This window comes from Plectrocnemia conspersa, unplaced genomic scaffold (genome assembly GCF_051122295.1).
Source record: "Plectrocnemia conspersa isolate PC_06_02 unplaced genomic scaffold, ASM5112229v1 ptg000006l, whole genome shotgun sequence".
Taxonomy (NCBI): domain Eukaryota; kingdom Metazoa; phylum Arthropoda; class Insecta; order Trichoptera; family Polycentropodidae; genus Plectrocnemia; species Plectrocnemia conspersa.
The window spans coordinates 9158618-9181875 of record NW_028277170.1 but is presented as its reverse complement, the minus strand read 5'-3'; the positions used below and the strand labels follow the sequence as shown (position 1 = coordinate 9181875).

The 23258-nt window shown below is 28.0% G+C and overlaps 2 protein-coding genes across 2 annotated transcripts in view; one reads left to right on the top strand and one right to left on the bottom strand.

Moving 5' to 3' along the window:
- Positions 1 to 9983, bottom strand: part of LOC148234177 (serine/threonine-protein kinase OSR1-like) — a 29705-nt gene extending 19722 nt beyond the window's left edge. Inside the window, exon 1 of the mRNA XM_088188069.1 lies at positions 9796 to 9983. The gene's annotated coding sequence lies outside the window, so the exon portion shown is untranslated. The remainder of the gene's footprint in view (positions 1 to 9795) is intronic.
- Positions 1 to 23258, top strand: part of LOC148234176 (uncharacterized) — a 33663-nt gene that overhangs the window by 7826 nt on the left and 2579 nt on the right. The window contains exon 2 of the mRNA XM_088188071.1: positions 22748 to 23089. Coding sequence (XP_088044197.1) covers positions 22748 to 23089 — 342 coding nt within the window. The remainder of the gene's footprint in view (positions 1 to 22747; positions 23090 to 23258) is intronic.

Genomic DNA, 23258 nt, shown 5'->3' with positions numbered 1-23258 from the left:
ATTATGACTAAATAATTGTTAATAAAATGATTACTCCAAATAATTACAGATTCATGTTGCCATTTATATACCAGATATATATTCCCGTTGTATTTTTAATAATTATAAAATAGTACGTTTAACCTATATTGAAGATATTTCACTTATAATTTATTTAGTAAATAAATAAGATAGATTGTGATCATTAATTATCTACTTTTGCTATATTTTTTTATAAGTAAACATATTTTATTTGTTTTGTGTTAGCTATCTTGAATATGGTATATAATTTAATTATGTTGTATAACTACTAATACAAAATTAGGGTTTTAATAAATTATTTTTAAAATTAATTAAAATAATATTATAGCTGCAGTCCGTTCCATCCAATCTTCGTAATCAAAATATTATTGTATAACGATAGAAAACAAGACTAATTATCTAAATAAGACCTAGGGAGATAAATGGCTTCATAACAATTTAAATAATAAGTATCTAACATATATAGAATAGTTTTATCTTACCTACTTTGTAACTGTGATCTACTTTTCTATATAGCGTCATAGGGCGAATAATAAACTTATTATCAAAGTTTACAAATATAGAATGTTTAATAAACAAAAAATATACAATTAGAGATATAATCATATAAATAATAAATAGTCATAGTTAGTAACTATAAAAATATTAATAATATTTTTAAGGAATGGATTATGTATTAGTCAATTTCGATCGATGTCTCCTACGCGCGATCCCGCTCAGAAAAAAAGTACAAGAGCTTATGGCACACCTTGTATTTATTTTTACCTAGGATACAAGTTAAGAAAAACATGCATTGTTTTTCTTATTAAAGTCACGAAATATCCTTATAATAAAAACGATCTTTCACTGGCCAATGAAGTTTGTTATATCTTTTTAAATAAGAAAATAGTAAATCTAAATTCTTAGTTCTTTACACAAACTCAAATATGAGTTAAATACTTTTAAGAGTGATACTTTAATTAATAGTCTCTTTTTAATCGACACATTTGTTGTTATAATCTGTTTATATGTAAGTATTTGTATATATTTCAGATAATATATTTCTATAAATATTATATGGATTTCGCATGTAAATATAACAATGAAGGTACTAGTCCAGCTTAGCTTCTTTCTTTAATTATTAAGCTTAATCCTTTGAATATCAATTTGATAACTAAATTAACATTTTTTTGTACTTTATATGCAGTTCCTAAGATTTTTTTTATAAAAGTGTAATTATGTTGGAATATAATAGATTGTATAGGAAAATTTCACATATTAATAATTGTAATTATAAAAAATATTTATTTATTTATTTAAATAAATTAAATTAAGACCATCGTGTACTTAATGCGTCATGATAACAAAATAAAACATATTGTATTATGAGATACAATACATAAACAGCAGTGATACTTAGTACAATTAAACCTCGATTTAGTACCACGAAAGTATCATGTTAATCAAATCATAAAATGATTCAATATTATTTACATTTAAAGTTTAACGTGCACTACGAAAATCAACTCAGGACACTGCATGGGCAGTGGGAGAGGTGCTAGGTGTAGTTTAGAAGCAAGAAGTGGAAGTAAACCATAAACCAATGCGTTTATGGTTTACGACCGCTAAGTATAAATAAACTATTAAAATTAAGTGCTATGAATCAAAAAAGCTCCTTGGATCTAAAGTTAAATATATCATTCCAGACATTCCAGAACGCAAAACTTTGTCGAAGGCGTTGGCAAAATTTGTATATATCCCGTTTACTTGTATTTTCGCATCGAAATATTTTGGCACTGTTTTGGTAAAAGATAGTTTAAATTATTATATCAATATATATAATAATTTTAGACACATTAGCGAGTGAGCATTGATCAGAACAGTGAACACCTTATGAATAAACCTTTTCTGAAAATTAACCTTACAATAATGCACAAACAATTTTTTTATGGAACAAAGTATTTATTCAAATGATATATCTTTAAATAATTTCCTATTAAATAGCATAATGGAACGGGTGAGACAAAAACCATGCTAGTGTTCCAATAATATTTACTGAAAGTTATTAAAGACGTATTATGGATAATTATACCTAATTATTTAGCAGGAGCCTCATCATTGTGACTTTAGTTCCTTTATTCACAAATTATCAATCTTTTATAAATGGGGATGTTTTTTAAGAATTTCTAAGGATCAGATTTTGTATGTACGTCTTATATGTAGCCAAAATATCATTTCAAAAGTATGTCGCTGCAAGTCTTTGGGACTATAGCAATTAAAAGTATTATAAAAAAAAGTATCTAGGAATATAAACAATATGGTTTTGGCATTTGATGTGCTGCAGTTCCACAAAGTACTAAGTGGATACCAAACCAGCTACATTGATACCTACCAGGCACAGAAAGAAATGACATTCTAAGAAAAATTGTTTCTGGGAATAAAATCTGGATTAAATATCACCCGACAGAAACCATGAGAGCAAGTGAAAAACATCATCATACATTTTTTTAATATGAACGATGGTTTATTTTGGAACAGTAGTTTCCCAGAGGCACTTACTAGTAAGACATGTGAAAATTCGACCAAAAAATCGTTCGAAATAAATAAAAATGTTTGTGCTTATATGATATAAAGGATAAATGTATTTATTTTTAATATACAAAATTTGCTAAATTATATTGATAGAATCTAAATTTTCTTAACCTCTAATAATAGGCAAGAAACGACATCATCCTTTCGATACGGATTACGGACACAGGAAAGAGGCGCAGAAGTGACGGTCAAAGCTGATTATGTGACCCTATTCATGACCGACGATCAATTCAATTGACCATTACCTAGATCCTAATAAAGACCGGGGATCATCTCGACGCTAAATTTAGTATCTCGTTTACAGTACTCATGCTAGGGTTACGATCGTAAAAAATTCGTACACATATAAATATATTGCCAAATTAAATTGCTTCTGTTGTACCGATTTCACGGCGCTTTGTTGTCCACTTGTGATATTTTAATTTAATGTTGACTTGCTAGCTCGTTACTAAGTGATGGCTCGGTATGTATTACATTGATTAGCATTTTTCTAATAGGGTTCTGCAAGAGTTGTTCGATAAAATAAAATGCTACAATTTAACGCATGAAAAAATGTCTTAAAAAAATATTTTAAACATTATTTTTATTTTTTTATAAATTCTACATATTATATTTAATCTAATGATAATATTACTGATTATTAACGATTGTTTTCAAACACACGTTTATTATATCCGGTTATCAAATGATCGAAAAAGGCAACCAACTTCAAGATCCGGAAGCTTTTGTGGTATGCGGGTATATGCCGACTCCTGTGGAGCTTATACACCTTGTCTCCAAGCCTTCCAAATATTCTTAATGGGTTTATGCACTGCTGAATCAGACTGGTTTACTTTTAAGGACAGCTGATAAATAATTTACTATCATTTCTGCAGCCAGAACATTATCGTCATCTTTGCCCATATCTAGGATTATTCCTGATATCGAAATTTTCCGTTCAATATTGTTTTTACTGTTTTTTACATTTACAGATATATAGTGGTCGTAGTTGCCGAGTTTTTTTTAAGAAATTTGTATAGCACGTAAATTGTTCGCTTGATAAAAATTCTGCAATCGTAAATTTTGAGGCCCAATTTTATTTTATTAAATCAAACTGCCAAATCACGACAGACTGTTAGACTTAAATTTGAAAGTATGTTATTCATAGCGTGATTACCTAATATTTTAAAGACCAGATTAAGATCTTAAAAATTTAGTGTGACTGCTTGACTGGACAAGATAGGACGGTCGAAGTTGGTTTAATTCAGCTTCTTATGATCATCTCGTCATTTCAGCGTAGCTCCACTTTGTTTGAGTTCAACTGAAGCCTTGTATGTTTTAAATTTTAAAACGTTCCAGATATATTTAAATGCAGACGTAAATTTCGAAAATTTAAGTTTAGTCCACGATGAGTCTTTAATGATATTAAATAAGGAGAAAACTAAAATATTTGTTAGTGTCTTTATTTATTTTTTCGTAAGACTTTTATAGTCATTGTAGCGGAAAACAGATGCTTTTTAGATGCTGTATGGCTTAATTCCATTTGGTGCGAGTTATAAATATATACTTTGTCGAAATGTAGGAGGTTTCTTTGCTCTGGCAGCAATAGCGATGATTTTTTTTCGTCACCTTTCTTATCAGAATTATTGTATAGTAATTCCCCCAATATATTTTTAATCGCACTTTTATTTTTATATATAAAACACTAAGCATATGTATTTATGTACATTTCAATTACTTACATGCTTACATACTTTGTTTTTGGTAATATTTATAGATCGTATCATACTTCTCGAAGAAATCTTTCAAATGAAGATATTAATTTGGATCATGTTTTTAAACATATTCTCTTAGTTTCTTTTTTATTAAAGGAAATTACTATACGGAAATAGTATTCATTTGATAAACCACGCCTAGTACACATTGTGACAATTTTTTTGCCCTTCCATGCAAATACTATAATACTGTTGTACGTTCAATTATAGGTTACAACTTTTCCCTTGCGTATTTGTTTTATTATTCGTGGAAGCCCTCTTTTGTTAAAAATGGTTGTAACAGTTAAATATAATTTTTGGAAAAATGAATAGTTATCAATACATATAATTGTATAGAATTGGCCATTATATATGATATCCATGATATCAACGTGAATAATGTTTAATATATATTATATAAGCACGAACATTGTATCGCAACAATCTATCGTACAACTGAAAGACTATTTTAGATTAAAGTAAAACATTCAACACGATTAATCCTCACGATGATAGGGCACAAAATAATATATGACAATTGATTTATCAATTTCACAATTTGGAGTTTAATGCTCTCTTAATATATTGTCTAAATATTAAATTAAATTAAAAACTGTAATTTAATCATTTTAAATAAAATATTTACGTAAATATTAAAATAAAAAAAATTGAATTGCAAACCATAGATAACAATTCACACGTCTAGGCTTTGACAATAGTCGTGTAATCGACTGATCAAAAATTGTTTCCAAGATCCATCGATGCATTAACAGATTTTAGTAATTTTCCAATCCCAGATTGGTTAGAAATTACTCAATTTTATTAAGTATCCATGAGCTATTAATTTCATCATCAAGTTATATAAAAATACTATATCTTATTGCGCTTTTAACGCGTTTATATGAGTCTTATTCTTGCAAACTACACGATTTCAATATGTGTCTTCTATCCGGTTTTTTATTAACCACTATAAATAACAGTTTTAACATTTATTGCTTATGACCCATCAGTCAATTGATATTACTGCCATTAAAAATATACTTTTTGCCTTTTTTTTTGCCCCATTATAGACCTTGTAAACATTTCAGCTAATTTTGATAGCTGGTAATTGCAAAAATATATATTCAATTGTAGAATACTGATCATGCGATAATTATTCGGTCGTTATTACTATTACTAATCCTATTTGTATATAAATGTTATTTTCTATTGTATGTATTTTTACAAAATATTTTTTTCTTAAGCAACAAGTTCCTTGCCCCTTTAATTTCTCTCGTTTTGGACATCTTTCATAATCTCAACACACAATACGTTTGCTAATTGACATTGAGGTCGATACGGCTCCCGTGGAGCACTCGCACTCAGCCTTGATTACTAAATGGATGAATACTCCTTTATAAAGTAATTGTAAGAATAACCGGCGATCGTTCGTCGTCGCTTGTGACTTTTGATAGCATGACTGACTGCTGACTTAAATTGCAAGGCAAGAATTTGCAAATTTTACACAGCTAACGTGGTGTGAAATACGCACTTAATATATGTATATGAATAGCTTTGTTTTTAGTTCCTTATACAAAAAAAAATATGCATCTTCTACTTAAAGAATGTTTCTCTAGAAACACAATTGACATGTAATAAATAATGACAATTAAACTTAACATTTTTGGTAATAATGCTTTACTATTATTTATATGCTCTGATGTAGTAGAGCTGAAAAAATAATTATCTCAAAATAAACTCAACATGGTGCTTAACATAGATTAGTAATATTATATCCAAGTAGGAAGACAGCTAATTATTATAATCTATGACTTTAAGTCATTGTTATTAATCTCAAAAGTATTTAATTTATTATCTAAAAATTTGCAAGTTGTGGTGGGATTAGACCTATATATTTCAGTAAGAGATACCTATCATTTATGTTCGAAGCACTGTAATATAATATAATATTATTGTGTTAAATTTATTGCCTTTCACAGCCATATAAAAATATTTTATACATGATAAAATTTCTGTTATTGCATGTATTTAACTGAAATTACTGCTAATTTAATAGATATTTATGATATTTTTAGTTACAATATTACAATATTTTTAATTAAACTATTATATAAGCTTTTTTTTTGTAAATTTTATAATTAAATCCAAATTAATTAATTTCTTTACTGAGTATTTTATATTTAGATGCTGTAGAAAATACGATAGAAAAAAGTTATATTTTAACCGCAAGTCATGTAGCTACTTTTTACATTTATAAATAAATTGCAATTCTAGTTGCTCCATTAAAAGACTTTATATAAGATTAGATTTCCTCTGAAACGCTTGCTTTTTAAATTATTTTATACACAGCATTTTTATGGGTGCAGACGACGTTAATCAAAAAAGTGAAACAAGAAAATGCAATAGTCTAATAATATAGTTTCTCTATTATAAATATCAATCTTTAAACATTTATTAATAAAAAATAAGCCTTATTACATTAATAATTATTAATTAACATTAAAATGCTAGATCTGATAATGACTTTTTTTACTTAAATTAAACTTAATTGAACACAAAATCATTCAACATCCAAAATAATCTAGAAGGCACCTAGATTTTATGGATTACCAAAAATTTATATATACATTTAAGACCTACAGTTGACGAACCTACACAAAAATTATAGCAAAACTAAAATTAATTAGTAGAAATACCCACATTTTTTTTTTAAATAAAAAAAATGCTGGTCAGTTTCGAAATAACTTTGCTTTTTACAAATATACTAATAAAAGAAGCAGATAAAATTTTGAAAGAAAAATAAAAAGCTCCTAAGCATACTTTTGCTCTCATAATTAAACTTATTTTATTTTCAAGCAAATTGAAAGAGAACCCATGGGATCATCATAGTCGCCAATATTTGCAAACCATTTATTTGAAAATTTCGAAACCAAAGCATTAAAATTTCTGAATTTAAACCAAATATATTCGTAATATAGTCACATTAATTTGATAAATTATACTTTTTTCTGAATCTTTAAATAATCAACATAAAATGATTAAATTCACTGTGGTAATTAAGCAAAATAAATATCTACCTTATTGTTTCTTAGAAAATATAATGTACATTTCAGGCATATAATTTATAAAAAAATCACATAGAAATCGCTATTTAAATACTAATTTTCACCATCATATTTTTCAACTCATAATGAACATAAATTTAAGATATTTCAAAAAAGCATCAAAATTAAATGGCTTATATTTTAATAATGATAATTTTTTTAATGAGGATGGTAAAACAATTAAATACTATAATAAAATAGCAAGCATTTTACCAAATGAAAAAAATATATTGAATCTAAGAAGTATATCAAATTTCATGTGGCAGTTGCGACAAAATTTTAATTTGTTAGACAATCCGTAAAATTTCATATAGAAAAATGAACTTTGGCTACCATACTTTTGCTGAAAATCGCTATTTAAATTTTGATTTAAGAACTCAATTGGTAGAAATTATAGAAAAGCATTAGAAATGATTTTTTTTTAAATATGGCAATAAATAAAATAAACGACGCAAAGGCAATTTCAAATACTTGGTTACCAAGCTAAATTAAATTTTAATAAAATTCATTCAAAAACTTAACAAATATGTTAAATCTAAATAGAGTTGTTGCAAAAAATAAACAAAACATAAAATAAACAAGTCACAAGATCAAATCAATGACGACGCAGCTGAAATGTCTGTGGCGGCCGAGATAAGATGCAGACTACGCTTGAAATGATGACCCCTAGCAACGGAGATCAAAACGTTGGCAAAATAGATGAAAAGAAAAAAGGGCGCGATACGCGAGCCCTCCCATTTTAAAACACTGAGAATGTGTTGAATTCCGTAAAAAAATAAAAAAAACTTTTATCTTCATTCAAACTTTGCACTGAAATAACATAAACAAGTCTTAAATTCTATATAGATGTATATATGAACATCTCAAATTGTAACAATTTCTAGAATTTGTCGAAATTGAAAATCTTGAATCCCGTGATTTAAAAAAATAATTAAACCCTGAACTCCTGTTTTTCATTTTTTTTTAATACCTTTTAAAATCAAATATATATAATATAATTTATTTCAATGATAGTTTAAATTACTTTCAAGTCATTTTTAAGAAGATGCAATGACTGTTTTTATAATATTAGTCATTATTGATATCAGTAATATACTATTTATTTAGGTCAAACATTTATTTTGGATTAAAAATCACGCGAAAACTAATCACTAGTCTATGCAGTACGTGTTCATACTAAATTTAACAATTAGACACACACAAATTATACAAAAAGTAGTTTTGGACCCTAGACACGTTTCACCTAAAAGAAAACCACAAACCGTATTAATTTGAGTTATTATCGTTAATATATTATACAATATTGCTTGTTAACGGTCACATTAGTTATACATATGTGCTATATGATATATACATATGTGTCACTCCTCTTCTTGAGAAATACAGTACGACTTATATATGGTTATACAATTTCATGATAAGCTAATTGTAATATCTGCCCTTCAATTTATTGATTAGCGGGATTTTCTCGACTTAAAAATTTAAGAAACTTTGCATATGCAGCAAACCATATATTTTATGCGATCCATAACCTTGAATATTGTACTTGAGTTATTATTACATAATGGATCCAATATTTTCAACTTCTTCCCAAAAAGCAGTAATTCATAACTAAATAATTATTTTTCTAAGCTATAACAACTAAGCTCAAGCTGTTATCTTAAAACTTAAGAATATTCTTAGTCAAACATTAAAAGAAAAACTTGTGTTTAATAAAAACATACTTGAGATATGACCATTTAAAATATATTTATGTGCTATTGTGCTATCCTGTTTATAGAATAGGACATTTGCATGTACATATGTTATTATGTGCGCATTAAAATACCTCTTACATACGACTGTTATCAGTTGAATTGGATTTTGAACACTATTCAATATTTTTAACAAAATTAATAGTGAATGATTATAATTTTTGTACTAAAGTGTATATGCTAATGTTTTAATTAATTTCTTTTTTTATGTAATATATAAATAAATAATTCTTACTTCGCGCTCACCCTGCGTATGTCATGATTCGACGATGCAATGATTCGTCTCGTTAAAGAGTTTATATTATTCGTTACTATTGATCACAAGCGTTCGGTGCGAATACATATTGCATATATCGAAAAGTGAATATAATACAAGACAAACTCTCCAATTTAAGTTATTGAATTATCCTTATCGAGATCAAATACAAAATAAAAACTTGACCCAGTCAATTTTAACCACCGTAATTAAATTTAATGTGGGTCACGTCAAATTAACCAAATGCCGAACAAACGACTTCTTAACACAATGCAACATGTACGAGTGTCACACATGATATGTTTTTGATAAAAATTAAATCGCTATTCGCGTGGGCGGCGTTTTCGTTTACTTACTCAGTGTCAAAAGGCAGCGGCGTCGAGGGGTAAACTAGAGCACTTATCCATAGTCGCGGTAGCGAAATAACTGATATGAAAACATGAATGTGAATTAAAGCCGCACTGAGAGCAGCGGGCGCTGCAAAGAAACGGCACAATGTACGACACTTGCCTAACTGCTCGACCCAATCGCCTTCGCATATATCACCACTACTTATGACCCTTCCATGACGTCGTTGTTTACCAATTGTCGCGAATTTCAAAGCGCGGCTCGCGATGCGTAAACAAATATTTGAAATTGCAGAAATTAGTTTTATGATTTAATTCAGTTATAAATCCTATACATATATTTTAGGCTCCACTTAACAAAAAAAAAATACTCCAAAACTATTTAAGTACTACCTCAATCTGTCTCATTTTAAATCGAGTAATGCGGTTAAGATGAGCAATATTATTATTATTTATAATATACAAAAATACATTGTTTTAAAAATATTTAAAATATAAATCAAGAACATTACTGAAATAACGAATCTTCATGTTATTTGCGTGTTGCATTAGAGACAAAATTTGATAAGATAAACAGTTTATAAAGGATACCAAATATTTTATCATTATTTTTGCTAAAATATGATTTTATATAAATAAACTACTATTATTTTTAAAACATATGATAGTTTTTATGAGCTGAAGTTGCTCATGATTAGATCATTTTTCATCGTAATATGTACACCTATTTCGACTACAATTTATCTGTGAGAATTGGAAAATCTAAGAAAACCTTATCTGTGATGATCGATCAGAATTGTAATTGTATAATTATCACTAATTCAGATCTTCCAGATACTATTGAAGTTAAAATAACACATAATTTCATATAGGATTCGAACGTAGTTCATCTTTTAATATTTATATTTCACTCACAAAAAAATGCAGTGATTATATTTAAATTATTAATTCTATACGTTTCAATCAATTTCTAGCAATACGAATTTTTTTTTATTTTAAAAAGCAAACAGAAATTAATCCAGTAGATATGAAAAATTATTTTATCTAAAATTACAGTTTTTGATGCCGGAGGCGTGACTTTCGGGATAGTTGGTAGAATTTTATTTTATAAGCATATAATAATTACCACATATATATAAAATCTATCTAGAATTGAAATAGTAAGCATTAGAAGTCAGAGAGTTTTTTCTGGAGTGTCAAATTAAATTATTGCCAGCTGTGATGCTAAACGATCTTATATGTATAGTACCAAGACTCATGTGCGTCTTTCATGGTGCATCTTTAGTAGCATATTTTAGCATTTTCTGTGAACAAATGTTTCATTTTACATTGCTGGTTCAAGACAGTTCAGGATGGAGGCGAGCTTGGATACACCCACAAAATGTTTTTACTCCTTAATAGTAATACTGCTAAATATTCGTTCCGGCAATCGTTAACAAAGGGATAGACACGCAATAGTCCTTCTGCGCATTGTCTATCGCGCATCCATTCCAAACAAAGAGTAGTTTTTTGCGCATCTTTGCCAAACAAACAAGTGATTAACGTCGCAAGTCGGATGTACTAATAAGTGTTTCGTTCAAAAATAACAATAATTAACGCAATTGTTAACTCATACTTTCCAGGCTAGTTTATTTGTTTGTAATGGTCTTTACAATGACTTTGTGAAGGTGATTCAAACCTTTCTTATGAATACGAAATTTTATTCAGGTATTAAATAAGTTTAAAAATTGTGTATGCTTTTAAAATCTTTAGTATAATATCTCTAATCATCCAAAATCTTAAGAAATCTAAATCGATATTTAAATAAGTAACATTAAATTTCAAAAAAAAAACAATTGAATTTATACTCAGTTTTTTTATAATATATATTATATTTCATATAATGGCAAAAGAATATAATGACCCGGAATTAACCATATTTAAAATAAGTACTGGATTATTTTATTTGCGTATAAATTTAGTACGTAAAAAATAAAGAGAGTATCGTATGTAAGGTACTAATTAAGGACAAAATTTTGCATGGACTAAACTTAAAAAAAAATATTTTTTTCAAAAAAAATGTACAACAGTAAAAATTGAAACATATAGTGGCAATTTAAACCAGTAAATTTAAGTAAAACTGTTGACTTCTTTGCTCAAAACCAGCTTCTAATCCATGTTTTTTTCTTTCGTCAATGATTTTACAAGTTACACTATATCAAACATGTTCAATTCTTTTCCGCAAATAAATTAATATTGATTTTTTAGCTAATAAAAGCTAAGCTACCAACAATGTGTTTATTTTAATATATAATTTATCAATCCTAATCCGCAACATAACAACTTGATAATCAGTTTTATAAATTTTATGTTATTAAAAAATGAAAGTCTCTGACAAAACTTCATTATATCATATCTACTTGCCTGAGTCCAACTCCCACTCGGTCAAGACACGTTTAATGGAATTAACTCCGAGCAGTTCCTACCCGTGCATTTGCTTCAATTTGGACAATTTATCACCGCTGACTATGTGTGTTGTACTTAATTCACTTTGCTGCGGTACGTGAGCAAAGTGATCGCGTTCAGGCCTTAAACCACCTGTCGGATAACGGCCTTATGCACGAATGAAACGATTGCAAAGATTTCGCCAGCCCCTCGACAAAGACGTGCCAAAACTGCAAATAGTCGTTTTAGTGTTTATCAACTGTAGAAAATCATAATAATCGATGAAAGCAAGTTCAAGTTCGTCGATTCATGAGTTATTTTTTTCAAAACTTACAATTAGTGAATAGTTCAATTCATTCGAGTTTTGTAATGTGTAATGCGTATTGTGTGCGTTATTAAATATACATTTAATAAATAACTAGTTAACGGTTCTTCACTATCGTGAGATACCGCAGCTAGTGAGTGCGCAAATACCGGACCATCAACTTGGGTTATAAATATATTTTTTCAATGATTCTTAAAAATCTAAGTATTAATTTGTTAAAGTTATGTATTTAAATCACAGTGAATTTGTGTATATAAATTTGATAAAAAGGTTTATTAAACTGCGTATCTTAATTATTTTTTATTTATTAGTTTAGTTTTTAGGCATTATATATATTGTAGTTTACTGTAATTTTTTCGCTACTATTGAATTTTTGCAATCAAAATGTGGTTGATCCAAGCACATTTTCGACCTCTCCCGCATTACTGTGTGAATTAACATACTATATGACTGACTATTTGACAATTCTTAAATATTAGATAATGCAGTTCTTTCTGTGAATAAACTACATAATATTTTTAATAGATTAAAAATTGGTTTGCATAATTATAATACTTAAAATAAGTTTGCAACATAAATATAAATCAAAAAAAAATATAATATTTAAAAATTGCATTCGCAATTAAGTTAAATAATAATAAGAAATACCATCTGTTACACATCTTATTAGAAATATGACACTGAAAAATATTTCATTCTATATTGCAGACTACTTGTACATTTGTTTCAATGAGATTAACCCTTTGGCCGCGTTCAAAAAATATCCATGCGTGGCGCTTTATACATAAACATACACTGTTACCTAAAAAAATATAATGAACATGTCAATTTATATCTATTAAAATTTATAAAATTTATAAAAATAACTCAATACAATTACAGATTGCAAAAATTTTTTAAAAAATATATTATTTTAATATATCTACAAATGTTTTTAAGTAAACTTTAAGAAATTTTGTGAGATACAGGTTTTAATCCTTTGTTTGAGCAATTTACAACTTAAAAATATATTAAACAACTGTTACATAGGGTTCAAGAGTTGATTACGGCTAGGTCCGTCGTCCGCGCCTGAGACTTGATTGCCATGACAGCTGGAGACGTCAAATGCGGTGAAAGGGTTAATTATATGTCATTTATTGTATCGTACTGCATTTTGCAGTGTTTGAATATTCACTTTTTAAAAGCATTTTTTTCTAAATGTGCTTGCAATATCATGTTTATATGATATAGATATAATAATATAATATACATTAGATATACAATAAATTTTACACTTTCTCAAAACACAAGTTATAATGTTTATAATAAACAATGAATCATTATAATAACACAAGTGTATTGTTTGGTGAATCTTAATTTAAAGTAATTCAAGCCTTTTAATAAATGTTTATTATTACAACAAATATAACACATTGTTATTATATTTTAATATTTTATTTCTAAATAATATTGTAAACTGTTTCAATTTAGATTTTCCCGAAGCTTTCTCGTTCCTGGCCATTGTAAGAGATCCTTAAAGCATAGCTTCAGTGCTTCCATTGTTCATAGGTTTATTACTATTTAATGTTAAAAAATATTTCGGTCAATCATATATTTTTGATATAGTTTTTTCTTAAGAATTTGCCGAGAAAAATATCAAATCGAGAATTGCCATTTCTCAAAAACCTTTTTGGCTTGTTGAGAATTTAAATAGAGCTTTTTTTTGTTAAAAACTAAATTTGTACGAATATTTGAAAATGTTTTACAATTTAAAAAAGATTGGGTCCGTGTCAGATATTATGAGATGTGTACGCTTTTTTGGAAACATGTAATATATGTCGAGAGTATTTAAATGGCAAAAATTGCTTTCGATTTTCTCAACTACTCTAATCGGTATTATCTTTTCTTTGTTAATCTAAGAACTACATTAAAAGAAACAGCTTCGTGTAGGAATTGGCAGAAAACAAAAATGTACGAGCGCTTCTTACAGAATTACGCCATAAAATTTGCCCGTCGCGTCGGTGAACGTATATCTTGTATTTTAAATAACACTAAAAGGTGTTTTTATTGAAAATTATAACGTAGGAACTAGAGTCTCCAATTACTCGAACCATCAACTACTCGAGTATCGAATATTAAAATTTTAAAATACTCGAGTACTCGAGTACTTTCGAGTATTTACCAAATGTACCAAAATAGCTTTTATTCAAATTCGTGCACATATAAATAAATAAATAAAATACTTGGTATGTTCATTTTTACAATTATTTAACTTCACGAACATACTTTTTAAAAACAATAATGCAAAAAGTGTCTCGAATTTAATATTACTGCTAACCTTTGGTTTTATTATTCCCGTTATGAAAAAAACCCTTTTCGTTGCTGTTGATGTTGGTCTTATTGTCAATAACGCGTTGGATAAGGCTTCTAATTTATATCTGTTCGCTTTTTATAGATATAAAATTTTTTGAACTCTCTTTTTATGTTCTCTTCTTTCATTCCCTTCTCTGCTTTTCTCTTATTTCCTTCGACTATTGACAAAATAGTATTTTGTAATTCTTCTTGAATAGATTTTTTTTTAACAATATACAATATTCTACTCCTTCTGATTAATGCGAAGAATTTAAGTCTATATCCTTCGAAGATGTATTTGGGTGAATCCCTTTCACTCTAGAGCTAAACGGTTCGCAAAGAACTGACTTTACTTTAAATGCCTTTAAAACACACAATTGTTTTGATTTATATTTTAAGCTGAGGGATCAGTATAAACAATTGACAACACTTTACGCTATAACTGCATAGTCATAAAACCTAAAATTTTTTTTTGTTGATATTTCATATTGTTCATTGCCATAAATTAGATAAGTCGGGACTGTCGAACAGAAAACACAAAAGAAATTTCTCCGTCGTACCCACTAACATAGCCGACGACCGGAACTATGCAACTATGGAACTATGAAAAAATTATACCTAGTTATTTTTGTTTCAAAAATATTTAAAAAAAATTTAATTTCGAGTATTAATCGAGTAATTTTCGAAATACTTGATTATCAAGTACTTGAAAAATAGACAAAAATACTCAAGTATCGAGTACTCGATTACTCGAATTGGAGACTCTAGTAGGAACGGCTGCTATTAACATTTTTATTTATGATTCGAATATAAATACAAGAGCCTTGTACTCGGCGCTCTGTAATCAATCAAAGAATGGTCCTTCGATTATTCGCGTCCATTATAACAAACCATCATTGTATAAAAGTTATTTCTCTTTAGTGAATACTTAGTTCTCTGTTCATTAATAATATTTTTCACTTCTGTTAGTACTAACACTTACAAGTTTCGTTCAATAAATAACTAAATGTATCAATATATTAGTGAGTACTTAATTACGTACAGGTTCGATTTTATTTTTGATAATCTGAAAATACGGCTTAATGTGATTTATTCTGAATCAATTAAAAACATTGATTCAGAGCTTAACTTTAGATAAGAGACAAGACAATAATATCGTTAATAATGAAATTATTATTATAAGAAATTATTCTCAAGATTCTTTCTCGAGACTCTATAAAGTCCCTATCCCAAGAAATCCGCTGAATAAATCATAGCTTTATCATTAATTAAGCAATACGAAAATCAAATTTCTTTCAGTCTTGAAAATACTAGTGTAAGAAAACCAACATCTTACAGATGAATGGAGAAATAATTCAAAATATTTGAATTGACACAAATTTGCTAACATTCTAGATGGTATGTAATTTTTAAGAAGCAATTTTAAAAGTAGAGTATTAATCAAGTTCTATTGTATTTTAATTACTATGAATAATATAATTTACATGCCTAAATATCATCAACATTTTCATCATTTCTCGATTTTAATTAATCATCAATATTTTCATCTAGAAGATTAGGAAATTCTAGATACGCTAATCTGTAATGATCGATCGAAATAAAAAATGTATAATAATTACTAATTTTGATCTCCCAGACACAATAGAAATTTAAAAATACTAAGGTATGGAATTCGAATACTTACACCATTTACATACTAATACCACTCGTATACTTTTGCTGGGATGGGCAAAACTTTATCGTAGAATTTCATGCATGTTATTTTAAAACACAAATCGTTGATTACATTTCATTACATTTAAAAAGGAATAAGTATCTGCGTGTTTTTATTTTAATACTGAACCATTTATTTGTGACAATATATATTTTTCCCTTGAATTATAATTTCCGAATTCATTAGTATCTAAATTCTAAAAGGACTTTAAGGATTGGACACTCCCCGATAACTAATAATTCATTTACATTCCATGATAGACGTTCCGTCAAATGCAATTGGCATACACTAATTGAAATCAAAGGGGCAGACCTGTTTTATTGTCTCCTATTATTCCATATGAACCTTATTATAAATTCATTGTATATATAATAATTGAATAATATACAATCGAAAATGATTACTTCTTTAATTTTAAACACTTCATTTTAGATGTACTGATTTAGAACCGCCGTTTGATCCTTATTTATCTGCTCAAAATTTTAAAAGGTTTAAGAGCCCCCGTTCTAGATCATAACATATTTCTTTATAAGAAAACTGTTAGCGGACTACATAAAACAGATTCGTCTCTTTGGTCACCCCTTACATATAATAACTGTGAAAGAATCTCACACTTGTGCATGCAGATAATGCGCAGTATAAATACAATGTTGATATGTAAGACAATGTTTAAAAACACCCTTTGTTTTATAGGGCCAACCACAGCAAATGAATAATAAATTAATGCAGTGCCAATGTGAATTAGTTAAAACTATGAAACAAAAGGGGTGAAATAATTAATTATACATACGATAAATTGTAATTCACAGTAAAAGTCTAATAAATGTTTAATAAGATCGGTATTTTATATAATGGCTTAAATGTCGTGATGTCATGCACTCGTGTCAGTCTCACTTTCCAGCCTTATAATTTTAAAATAAAATCGCTTTGTAATACAACATATATTTAGCTCGTTAGTACCGAGTCTTATATTAGTATTATATAGTCTATAGAAGGTAGTAAAAATAATTATAGATCCAATACGGTCAATTTGTATCATATTAAGGAAATTACAATAAAGCAAAAATATTATAAAACTAATATATACAATCACAAGCAGAGAACACTATCAGCTGAATTAATCGTATATCCAATTCCTGTAATTACTTATTGAGCAAAAACATACATTTATAGACGTACACTAATATTTTGCTATTTACAAAAGAAGTGGTATTCAAATATATTAAATAGAAACAGATTTCGAGAATATTTTGTAGTACCACCCGCTGTTTGTTGTCTGTGGTGTTATGGAGTGCTACACGGAGTAAACCTAGGTCCACCGCTATTTCTTCAATTTATAATTGACAGTTTTCATTAGAGCTTTCAATTTTAAGCTGACGTTATGATAATTATTTAATTCTCTACAAAATATTTATATTCGCTGTGAATACTATGTTCTAAAAAATTTCCCTACGACATCATCAAACAGTTTTAGTATTTTTCAAGTGTTTTATTGAAGTGGCTGTTTTAAAAATAGTAGAGCAAGCTCTGAAGAAGACATACTTAGTTGTCGATCAAACACTGCATGCAATGAAATAATAGTAACCAAATTATGATGATTAATACACGTGTGATCATTCAGGAGATTTCTAATGAAGTAAACGTGGAGACCAAAATAGATTTTGCATGACCTCTTGGAAGTTAATAAAATCTGCTAAAATTAGATAAAAAAATCATAAAGCAAACATTTGTAGTAACTCGCTTATAAAGATATAAATCATAATTAAATAGACATTGGTAAAATATTTTAATCGAGAAACAAATATCAATAAAAAGTAAAAAAGTTTCTCAACATTAACTAATATGAAAACTAATAAACGAGAAAGACATAAGAATTTAGACGAAGAATTAAGGGTAGCTATATTAAATAATATACCTAATATTTCTGATATCTTTAAAAGCCAACAAGCTCAGGTATTACATTAATTGATTTTTGATTGATCGTATAAATTCCATCATGTTAAGTAAGGACGTCATTTTGGGTAAACAAAGGGGGGAAAATGCCTCACTTAGATTTTCTACCCGAAGAGCACCTTCAAATATTTTTAATAAAACGCGTATAAATATTAAATTGTTTCTAGGGAAAAATTAAATAACTAAATTTATTTTTAATATTAAACTTTTTTATAAAATTTAACTTTAAAAAAATTGTATGTATTATTAAATATGTAATAAAAATTATGTCCACATATTTTTTTGACCTCTTAATTCTGGTGCATCGCCACTTTTTCCCATGATCAAAAGTGCACCGTGACTTTGAAAAGGTTAGGAACCACTAGATTAGAACAATGTGCAATGCCAGTGTATTATGGAGCCGGATAGCGACAGTCATGGGCAAATCGGCTAGTTGGGACGTCCTAGGACGCGATCGTGATTTTCAAAGGCCTTCCGGTACCTAAAACTGCAATTTTTTGACAATAGTTTTATTGCTAAGATGACCCTTAGTTGCTTAAAGTAATGCTTAGTGACATACAACATTCTGCGAGAACTCAGCGAATCGTATCCCAACACTCATAAAAGAAAGACGCAGGGATACAAGAAGATACCTCTTTGAATATTAAGTAAACTATATTGTTTTTAATTAACGGTTATGTTACAGTCGTAAATATTATTTTGAAGGCCTGTCTGTAGGTAAATATTCTGTTAAAATACATTAAAAAAAATTGTCAGGTGAAACCCATTTACAATATGCAAAGCTTTTTGTGTTCAAGCAAAATTTAAAACCATGAGTTACTATTTAAATTATTTATAATACTTTCGTAGAACTTAAAAATAGAAAACTCGAAAAGCTCCTAAAATATACTATAATGAAGTCAGTTCCTTAGTAGAACTTGTATGTCTGTATTCGATAATTCAAGATCTTTTGAAAATAATCGAAAATAAAATAAAATAACTAGCAGTCCCTGAGCACCGAACAGCTAGATTATAGATATAAAACCAATCCTTTTTTAAAAACTTTTGTTACTGATATTGAGAAGTGAATGTGCCCGATACCTGTTTTGACCCCTCGATAAATAAGGTTGTTCTTTGTGTTTCGTGGGATCTCTTTAAACCTGGTCCGACTAATATAAATAGAGATTAAAAATGAACATTAAAATATATATTAGAAAAAAAATTAAATTCAGAACACATATTTGACCATGTAATAAGCCCAAAAATTTTATTAGGATTAAGGGCTCAACACTCACAGTAAGCTAATCAATCATAATAAAAAAAAAAAAAATTCTTAGAACACTTGAAAATGCATATCTTTGAACAACTTCATTTTCGCTACACCAAAAAAACCTTGGTATTATAACTTTCAACCCCAATCGCTTCAAAATAACCAAATACATGTAAAGTGTTATATTTTTTTTAAATATAAAAATAGTGTCTCTATTAGCTATTAATAAAATCAGCAAATATGAGGAATGTTCAGAAAAGTGTTTACTTACATAAGAAATGCAAATGGCAAAATATAGTGCGATTGGTTATTTTAAATTAAAAAAGTTTTGCTGGCCAATTTTAACAGTCTGTAAAATGCTACTTTTATATGTTTTCATTTGCCATTAAATAGTTTTTTTAATTAATCATTAATTTTTCGATAGAATATATGGAAATAGTTTTTAGACTGAATCACACTAACATCGGCAAACAAATATTTTTTTACATAATGTAAAAAATATATTAAACCATGACTGAAATGTTTGCAAGCGGAAAGGCATACAATATATGACAAACAGTGAACATGAACAATTAAAAATATAATAATATATAATTGAATTTAGATGAACTTAATTTATCGTTATAATTAAATTAAATAAATAAAAGTAACTTCATCTAATTTTGGCACCACTGGTTCTATATATGTAAAAAGGGGTTGAATACTATTGTCTCGCTGATTTCGCTTTCCAATATTGGTAACGGGTAGCATAGGGGTAAAAATGATGTGCATATGTCAACAGCACGAAGTGGAATCCTAGTAATGTTTGAGGGTTGAATGGAAAGTACTACCTAAAATGCAATAATAGAATATATTGCAGGGGTCGATTACATAATTTAAGTGCTTTGTAGAAAATTATAAAAATACATTTTTGTTAATTCTTGTCTGTTTTTAAATGAAAATTTTTAAGTTTTTAGGTTTATCAATTAAACCACCTTTTGACTTAATGATTAGTCTATCTAAAAAAGCTTTTAACAAAAAATTTAGGCGTGAGAATTCAAATTTTATGCTATTAAATAATAACCACTGGTGACAAAACATGTGATATGCAAAGACGAATTTTAAACGCCTCAAATAAAAAAGGCTTATTTGTTAAAATAAGATATTGCCGTGAGAAGACCTTGTTGCAGATTAAATCGTGAATTACAAGGATTAAACATATTCAACGAAAATGCTTTAGCGACCAATGAAAATATTTTCTAAAACTCGACACCTTAATATAATTGCCCGTTCCACCGAAAGGGGCAAAAAATAAAATGTTATTTATTTCAAATTCAACTATCCTAATATTTATATTTATTTTTTTCATGATTTTTTACATGTTTTTTAATACTTCATTTTTTCTTTAAATGCGCAATATTTTGCTATGCTTTTACTAATTTAATTTTGATCATACTTGTAGGTAATAATTTATTCACCCCATTGTATCCCATTTGTCTTACGGCTGTCATGTTAATACGTATTGACGATATTCATCCGTGAGATAAGGAATGATTAGGAAAACCTAACCTGTGATAATCTATTCGAATTATAAATATATATTAATCAGTAATTCTAATCTTCTAGCCTAATCTTTATTTTGTTATGGTATGTACAATATTAAAAAAATGTAAATTATATAATCAAAATATATATTTAAAATAATTGAAACACGCGCATAAAAAAGTCTACTGTATACATTAAATACAATACTGGCACTAGTATACTACCTTGAGCTACTTCAGATTTGAATGGACAGTCAAAATATTTTCGTCCTATTATTTTACTATAAAATATCTATGGCTCACATATGACTTCACAACTTCATATACATATTTAATGAAGTAGTGTTTTTTTTATTTTATATTTTAATCCCATTTACCACACTTTATCAAAAACTTCATCCGTATATTCTTAATTGTAGTTTTTTAATCGGCTGGGAAATAGAACATTCTTGGACTATAACTTTAAGCCTTTGCCTATAAGTTATTACGAATATCTTAAGTATTACTTTTAAACCTCAAAAAGTAAATCATGTTGTAGAAAAGCAATATACAAATTTAAAAAATCAAGTTGCCATCTAGCGCTGTATAGATGTATTAAAATAAAAATATACATCAATTTTAGACGTGATCGTTATTATCGATAATCATCGCATTAAACGTTTATATCTTAAGATAATAAAACTGCAACGAATAATACAAAAAAATGTGATTGGAGTCATAATATTAGATTTTGAAAAAATAATTTGTTACAAGAAAGTATAGAAAAATATTTGTAATTTTTATTTTAAATATTTTAAATAAAAATATTTATGGCAATAATAATTTTAAATAGCATAATAAACAACAATACACCTAGTTATATCCATATGTCATACGCCAGACCCTAAATCGTGTGTCCGAGGTTTTGCCCTTCGAATTATATCTCGTGCCTACTTGGAGCTAGCTTATAACCATAATTTTTATTTGCTCGATGTTTATTTGTAGACCTATTTATTTACACTATCTATAAATCTCTAAAGGTCGACCAAGATCTTAGCAAATATTTTCATGTCATCAGCCTAACTTGAATGTTGTGAATTGTCTCCTAGCCGACTTTTAATTTTATTTTTGTCTCTGGAGTTCTGCTTTAATTTATTAAAAATAGTAGGAAAAAGAACACGTCAATAGTGACTTTTATTTTATTTCCCAGTTCCTTGGAATAAAGCCATTTACCTTGTTATTGATATTTATTCTTTCCTTCCTTTATTTTATTAGGGAGAAAAAAACTTTTTTTTCCCTAATAAAATTAAAAAAATGTACCAACCGCAACGCGAAATATACCTGCTAAATATTCAAACTTGCTATAATAATATATTTATTTACATTTCACAATAGAATATTTTCGCCACAATATCTAAACCAGTTAAATATTCTTATAATTTTAATGAGACTTTTTTCTTTAGATTTTATTTGCGTCTTCGTTTCATCTAAGCGCATTATGCCACGAAGGCGACGAGTACATCTCTTCGGAAGTGTCCAGAAATTCGGACTTTATATACAAGTTGCCTTTGGATATTGGATCACTAGCCAGAGAAGGCGCAAATAATGATAATACGAAGAAAGATAATGATAAGACCGAAGATAACATGTGGACACAAATGTTGAACAACAACCGTCTGCTGACTACTGTTTTGGCTCAACTTCAGGAAAAGAACAACGAACCTAACTCTTGGAATAAAAACAACGATAAAACCTTCTATGACGTCACTGCTTACGGCGGGAGCTCTTACATTGTAGAAAGTCAGGTAAATTACGTTTTAAAATTTGTCGGTTTGGTTTGGTAACTTTCCATTGTTCTAGTTATGTCTATGCTTTTTTATGTAATTATTTATTTTAAAATAATACACGTACAGGGTTTTGCGACAGTGCACCCTGCACATAAAAAACTTAAATATTTCTAAAATTCTCAATAGA